General features: G+C 44.2%; 1 protein-coding gene across 1 annotated transcript in view; it reads left to right on the top strand.

Annotated features, from left to right (window-relative positions):
- LOC111664920 (uncharacterized) overlaps positions 1-2,184 on the top strand; it is a 5,105-nt gene extending 2,921 nt beyond the window's left edge. The window contains exons 5-10 of the mRNA XM_087177524.1: positions 5-241; positions 382-481; positions 614-649; positions 756-788; positions 1,147-1,161; positions 1,524-2,184. Of these exons, the coding sequence (XP_087033650.1) occupies positions 5-241; positions 382-481; positions 614-649; positions 756-788; positions 1,147-1,159 (419 nt within the window). The 3' untranslated portion in view covers positions 1,160-1,161; positions 1,524-2,184. The remainder of the gene's footprint in view (positions 1-4; positions 242-381; positions 482-613; positions 650-755; positions 789-1,146; positions 1,162-1,523) is intronic.
- The last annotated feature ends 5,911 nt before the right edge of the window (positions 2,185-8,095 follow it).

The following is an 8,095-nucleotide window of genomic DNA, read 5'->3' as shown; positions in this document are numbered from 1 at the left end:
TACACTGTCACCTGTTCAGTCACCCACACCTGTCCCTCCCATGTGCCTACACTCACATGGAGCAGGAGCACCCCAGAAAAGATTGTTGAGAGTCACAGACAACTTCATCCTGGTCACTGGGAGACACAATCCATCCTGGCGTTCATTCCTGAGGAGAAGGACGATCACAGTGAAATCACCTGCACAGCTGTCTTTAATGGACAGAAGACATCCTCTGCAACAATGAAACTCTACATAAAACGTAAGAGCTTTTCACTTTGTTATTGACCTTTGAGGATGTCCTTTATATTGAAGTTCATATACTGGATTTTGTCCGCCTCCCATTTGTGCAACATAGCTACAGTAAAGGACAAATCTGATATAAATTCTGTCTATTTGCAGGTACAGAAAACTACAACCATATCATCATCCCCACAGTAGTGGGGATTAGTATCGCTGTGGTCTTTGGTCTCTTCTGCATTTTCATCGTGAAAAAATACAAGTGTGTAGATTACATATTAATTTACAGAGAACAGAACTTTCAGTGATTTAAATTAACAAAGAAAACTCTCAACCTGTCTTATTTTGAAGTTTCCTCTGAGCTCCTAAATAAAAGATTTTTTTTCTGTCTAAGGAACCGCATTGCAGAGCTTCAAAATCAAGAGGGCACGTAAGTACAAAAATATTTTAGATCAGATTCAGTTTGTTGTACATCGGTTCTGTCAGTCTCATGAGAATGTGATTCATGTATTTATTTATTTTTCTGTCACATTTAGCATGTTGAACCGGCTTTCCAGACTGTCTCGCAGGTGACTTCTTTTTTTTTTTTTTAAATTGGGGCGTATGAGATACAACAGATATGTATTTTGTCTACATAATGTCTCTGAGATTAGAGATGTAGACTACAGTTTGTCAGACAAGGATTCAATTTCAAAAAGCAAAAGCCAGCTGAAATAACTGCAGGCCATTCTGATTGACAGCAAGAGGGATTTTAAGGGTTTTTCAGTTCATACCACTTATACTTTACTGGTTGTTCAAAAGTCATTTAGTCATTTCACAGATCTCTGCAGATGTGATATGTTTATTTTGGTTTTTGACAAGATAAAGTATATTTATATGTGAATGACGATATCTCATTTTCTGTTCTCTTTTCTGTGGGCCCATCAGGAACAGAGTGTGAAGGTGAGAAGTGAAAAAAGAGAACTTAAACACTTAAGCATGTTTTCTTCATTAATTATATCCACAGTTAAACTGAAATGAACTTGAACATTTTTGATTTGTTAATCTATTTTTATTTAGTGTATAGATCACATGTTAATACCAAGTGTAAATGTGATGTAATTAATTAGTCATTCCTGATAAAGATATGTCAGTACTTAACCATGCAGCACTCCAGTCAGATTAATACTCCCTGGGTTTGCCTCAAGTGACCGCTTTCACATATTTGATTCACAGCTGATATATTAGTGATTGATGCAAGTTTAAATGTCACACATAAAAAAAATCTAAATGGATAACATCTCTTTTTTTTCTTGTTCTTTTAGATAATCGAAGGACAAATTATGCGTCTTTGAAGTTTGATGACAGTCGAGTCGAGTCCTTTACTGGAGAGTTGATGCTTGCTTTCATTTTATTCACATATTAGCGTCAGAAAAATGACATTATCTTCATAGCAACTTAGAAAAGAAAAAAAATAGAACATAAAAACAAGTTATAAAATTCTGTTAACAAAGCTTGAATGTTTTAGCAGCATAATAACCCGAAAAGCAACGTTGCGTACTATTAACTCAAATAGAAGTCACTGTAGAAGTTGTATATGGAAAATTACTTTCATTACCTTCCTTAGTATTTACTTTGGTTTGTTTTCTCAGCACTTAAATTCAAATTATGAGCAGAAAATACACTTTTTAGTTGTGAAACTCATATTCTACCACCATCCATTGGCATGTGAAATTAAAGACGGTGTGTCCAGTTTTACCAGTTGATAATTATACCCAACCATGACAGGATGTGCTGTGGTATGTGTATTTTCGCAGCCTTCGCAGCTCATCTAAAAGTGTTTTAATCTTGGTTTGAAGAGAATCATGTTTAAAATGGCTTTTCCATCTCAATAACAAATATCCATTAAACTGTATCACACATATACACACAGATGTATCAGTTATGTAAACCATTTTTTTGTATATTAAATCCTTGTGTGCAGTGTGTAGTGTTGTGTCATTATTACTTGACTGGTAATTTCTTTCTCCTCCAGAAGAGAGAGCTGTGTATGCACAAATCTTCCTCATTCTGTCAGATGACGGCTATACTCAAGGCCACTCTGGCCACTTTCAGTACTCATTCAGTCATGTTGGTCAGATGGTAGTGCTTTAAAACCTTTTAAGGTCATCAAAGGGCAGGGAGTGAAACAAGAGCGGAAACAAGCTGAATTAGGTGACAAGTGTAATGGAAAGTCCCCCCCCCCCCCAACCATCTTGTCAGTGATTAGCTGGAACGTGGTTTGTTATATTTTGGGGCACAGCCTGTGCCTCAGAGACCGCGCTTTTTCACAGTGTATTCAGGGGACAGGCAGCTAGCGGATCAAGGGGAGATGCCTATGATATGAAAAATAAAATCGCGCTGAAATCATGCAGGAATGCATAGTGCACCTTTAACACACTCCAGTAAGTTTTAGGCAGCTTGTATGTAACATGTTAGACAAAACTCAACAAACACACAGTCAACATGATCAAAGCTGCTGTGAGCACACAGTACCAGTTGAAGGATGTGAGCATCTCACCTTTGAATAAATTCCAGTGTGCATGCAGCGTCATCTTGGGACTGAAGACTGAAGCTGTAGTGAGTAGAAAAGACTGCAGCGAGTGTGGTCAGCTGGCTGGGTGCCCTCACAAAGGTCATGCCCATCAATGCTGATCATGAAGTGGTGAAAACAGCTTCCTGTTTCACCTGAAATTTGACAAAGAAAAATACCGCATTGACATTGTCACACTGAAAATGATATGTACCAGGGAAACTGAAATCCTTCTACCCACGGATGAGTCATTTTCTGTTTGCTATATACATTATAAGGTGTTATGATAAAGAACTGAACAGCCACATTATTTCTGCTCTGTTCAGTTTAATAATAGTGGAAGTAACAGGGGTCAACGGGTCAATTCAGTCCCGACAGTAAAGTAGCGTTATCTAAATAAAATCAGCAGCGTCCTTTGGAGACGAGCACTTAGCAGATGCTAAACACAAAGTAAAGTTAAGATGAAACTCACCCTGTAGTTTGGAGGATCAGGATCAGAGTCCAGCTCCTCTCTCCACACACGGTGAAACTGCCAGTGAAACGGGTGATAGAAAGTTACCATTACAGTGTTACCGACGTTTTCAGATAACAAAAGAAGGATTTTTTTTTTTTTTACCACTTAGCAACTGTACAGCTATATATCGAAGTAGCTAACGTTAGCTGAAAGTACACGCTGTTTGCTTGTGTTTGTGTTAGCTCAGATTCTGATCTCAAATGATTTAAACTTAATTCAAGTCCAATGCTCTTTACATTCACTCTGAATACAGTTCATTTTAGAGAAATAATCCTAAACATAAAGATAAGCTTAAAGTAGTTTAAAGACTAACATTACAAGTAAAATAACTCGTCTTGTTTAATGGTATTCTACTAGATAATCAATACAACTCGATTGGAAATGTGATGTATTTTGCCTGTGCTAACAACCAAGGCAAAAAGGCACTCACCTATTCATTTGAAGGATGAAGATGGGTGAAAAAAAATCTAACTGCATTGTCCAGTCAAACTTATCACTCTCTGTTTTCCCAAAATGCACTGCAAAAAATAATGTAAATTACTGCTTTCTTTCCTCCAAGCAATAATACTGTAAAATGCTGTTTTAATAGTGTTTCACGAGAAAATTTTACAGTAATATACTGCATTTAAACATAACAGGATTGTATTGTTGAAATTTCCCCTTAAATTTACAGGAATTTGTTTGTTCTTTTTGCTCAAGAGAGGACAATCTCCTCATCAAAATAAACCAGACACTAATAGGATCAATATGTCAGTTTTCCATAATTTCCAAATACCTGATTCCAAAACCTTCTACCCAGCCAAACGCCCATTAAAAAACAAAATGGAAATACTCTATATGTCGCGGCGTCGAGCAGTGGGTCACACCAATCCAAATTCTATTTTAATTGCCTGACAATGCCACCTTGGGAATTTCACCCAAGGAATTATTCACCATTAACAATAATAGGACACAGGTTCGTTATACCCCAGGCAAGAGACATGAGTCCAAGTACTTACAAGAAATACACTTTATTTCAAAAATACTCTAAAAGACTATAAAATCCAACCATACGAAAAGAAAGTAATATGAGTCAGGAGCTGAGGCCTATGGGTGTGGGCAGGAGCTAGTGAGAGGAGTGGGGAGTCTACCAAATACAAAATAATATTGAGGTGAAAATAATCAGACACTCAACACACGTGGCAAGCACACACACAATGTGAAATCACCCAAAAATCCCAGGACACGGCACACAGAAGGAAGGGACACCACCACCCGAGTCACCAGCACCACCACCGGCCTGCAGCAACTGAGAGAAAAGAACAACAAATTAATACCAAAAATAATCACAAAATAAACATACAGAATGAGAACAAAAATGGGCAGGTAACTAAACTAAAACTGCCTGAAATGAAATAAACAATATTAAAAAAAAACACTCTACACCGTATTGCCACAGTCCTATGCACAATCCGATAGCTGTGTAAAGCAGCTGTCAGTCACCCGCAGCCCCAGCAGCAAGCACCGCACAGCAGTAAGAGCGGGAGGGAGAGCGTGGAGCGGCCGACCAACCAAGGCCGAGCCGGTAACTGAGCGAGGATGGAGAGGCCCGCAGCAGCGCGGACAACAGCAGCAAACACAGCAAAGGAGCAAGCCAGCAAGCAGCTACGAACACGGAACAGGACACAAAGCAAGCAAACAGGAGACGAAACAGCAGCGGCTCAAGTCAGCTGGTGGTGACGTCACACCACCGGTGGATTCTGTCAGCTGATGACTTCCTAATATTTAAAAAATAACTAAATTAGCATTGCTACACTAAAACTGAAGAATTGTGGGAAGCAGCAATAACAAACGCTTACCTTTATAGAGTTCACACAGGCTTAAGGAGAGTGAGGGAGAGACGAGACCCGCACGGCTACCGGCATTCACCTGTAACCACACCAGCATTTAGCCAGCAGAGATGGCAGCAATGGCAGAGAGAGAGAGAGAGAGAGAAGGACACCTACCAATACAGAAGACGCTAAATGCAACCGCAAACACAGCCCACCGTTGCCGCTCTGAAGGGGCAAACAATTATCCGGTCCGGAAATTACGCAATGAGGGAGTGCAAGACAGAGCAGGTGACAGGCTGCCGCTTTTATATGATGCTGGACCAATTATCGGCTACCAACTGGCATCAATCAAGAGCAGCGCCCTCTATGCTGCTACATCCTATCCCCCCTTTCTGCATCGCCGTCCCGACGATGAACAGACTGAAACAAGCTAGCTCCAAGGTCTAAAGATAGCCTGAACTGAGTTAGACACCAAAGCAGGAGAAGCAGCAGATCCCACTTCTCCGACTGAACGTGGGAGATGGTGGACATTAGGGTGACGCCCAGCAGTTGACCGTGCCGTCCGGCGTGGCAACTCATGGCCGGACCGACTAGCTGGGGAAACAACCCCAGAGGTGGATGCTCCACTAGGTGGAGCCAGAGATGAGGATTCTCCTGCAGAGGAGGTCACTATCACGCCACCCTCAAGGGAAACTGGGCCAGGTGGAGCAGGCACTTCAGGCAGAGACTGGATCAGAACATTTGGTCTGGTAGGGGGTGGGGCAGAAGAACCCACAGAAGGCTGTTGAACTACCAGATCATACTCAAAGGAGCAGCTATCCTCCAAAAGTTGCCCTTCTGAGGACGAAGGAGCAGAAGAAGCATAACCAAGCGAGTCCAAGCCAACCACGGCCTTCAGCATGGTGCGGTGAACCCGTTTGACCTTAGTTAGGTCATCCACTGGTGCAATGGTGTACACAGAGCCACCTTTCTCGGGTGCCCTCAACACCTCGTACCTCACGGAACTCCACCGGTCCCGGGTCTTGTGGGGCCCCCTAGCGGTGAAGTCACGCAGGAACACCACTTGACCCTCCCTCAGTGGTAGGTCCTTGACATGTTGGTCATGATGGCGCTTCCTTCGGTCTGCTGCATGCTGCAAGCGCTCCCTTGCACCTTCAAATGCCATCTGCAGCCGAGCCTTGTGCTCCTGAACCCACTCGTGAACTGTGCCGCCAACAGGGCTCTCAACTCTACCCAACAGGAAGTCTACAGGCAACCTGGGTTCCTGGCCAAACATCAGGAAAAAGGGAGACTCTCCAGTAGCCTGATGGGGAGTTGTGTTATAACAATACAATACCTGAGGCAGGCACGAGTTCCAGTCTCTCTTCCGAGACACTGGCAGTGTGCGCAGCAAGTTATGGAGGGTGCGGTTGAACCGCTCACACTGTCCATTCCCAGCTGGATGGTAAGGGGTGGTACGTGTTTTCACAACACCGTACAGACTGCAAAGTTGCTGAATAAGCGAGCTTTCAAAGTTACGGCCTTGGTCAGAATGTAAGCGAGCAGGGACTCCAAACTTATAAAACCACTCTGACACAAGGACCTTAGCCACTGTGGGGGCACGCTGATCTCTGGTAGGGACAGCTATGGTGTACTTACTGAAGACATCTGTCATCACCAAGATGCTCTCCACACCGTTTTGAGCAGGCTCTAGAGTGGTGTAGTCAATGGCCAGGATTTCATTAGGGCGTGATGCTAAAAGATGTCCCATGTAGCTGTGAGCTGTTGGGTGAACATCCTTAGCAACTTGGCATCTCTCGCACTGTTGGCACCATTTGGCCACGTCAGAGGACATGCCGGGCCAGTAACACCGAGACCGGAGGAGCGCCAGGGTCCGCTCTACTCCCTGATGCCCATGCTCCTGGTGGACCTTGGTCAACACCTCACTTACCATTGCATCTGGCAACAACAGCTGGAGCACAGCTTCAGCACCGTCCGACCGAAACACCTGGCAGTAAAGGATTCCATCCTTCTCAACCAGCCGTTCCCACTGCCGCAACATAGCCAATGCAGACTGGGACAACTGGGCCCGCTCATCCTGGCTGGGGCGCTGTTTCTGCCTCCAAAATGTCAGCACGGTTTGGAGGACAGGGTCAGCCTGTTGAAGGGTACCAATCTCAGAGGAGGTGTGCTGTGGTAAGGCGACAATAGCAGCTGTACTTACATCAACCTCCAACCCTAAAGCTTGCTGTAAGGGCTGAGGCATAGCAGTGCCTGGAAGCATTGCCTCCACAATCTGAGGACCAGGGGGGTGCTGACGAGAGAGGGCATCAGCATTTTGGTTACTTCTCCCTGACCGGTACTTGATTTCAAAGTCAAATGATGCAAGCTGGGCAGCCCATCGCTGCTCAGTGGCACCCAGTTTGGCTGATGACAAATGGCTCAGAGGGTTGTTGTCTGTATAGACAACACATTTGTGACCCAGCAAGTACTCCCTGAATTTCTCAGTCATGGCCCACTTAAGGGCCAGGAACTCGAGTTTCATGGAACTATAGTTCTGCATGTTCCTCTCAGTGGGCCTCAAACCTCGACTGGCGTAAGCGATTGGTCTTACTTTACCAGCTTGCTCTTGGGAGAGCACAGCACCCAGACCACCATGGCTTGCGTCGACCTCCAAATTGAAAGGGAGGGAGAAGTCGGCATAGGCCAGCACAGGGGCAGTGGTGAGCTTAGTTTTCAGTGCTTGGAAACTCTGTTGGCACTCGTCTGTCCAGCACCTAATAACCCCACGCTCAGACTTCCTACCAGTCTGAGTGCGACCAAACTCAGCCACTGCTTTGTGCAGAGGGGCCGCCAACTTTGCGAAACCCTCCACAAAACGCCGGTAGTAACTGGCGAATCCCAGGAATGACCGCAACTCAGAAACTGTGGTGGGAACTGGCCAATTGGCTACAACTTCAATCTTACTTGGGTCAGTGGAGACACCCTGACCAGAAATCACATGCCCCAAGTAATGTACTT

The sequence above is a fragment of the Seriola lalandi genome, unplaced genomic scaffold, assembly GCF_002814215.2.
Source record: "Seriola lalandi dorsalis isolate HSWRI2012SDOR001 ecotype SW California unplaced genomic scaffold, Sedor1 jcf7180002054609, whole genome shotgun sequence".
In the NCBI taxonomy this organism is placed as follows: domain Eukaryota; kingdom Metazoa; phylum Chordata; class Actinopteri; order Carangiformes; family Carangidae; genus Seriola; species Seriola lalandi.
The sequence above is the reverse complement of the archived record's forward strand: the minus strand, read 5'-3'. Positions and strand labels throughout refer to the sequence as shown.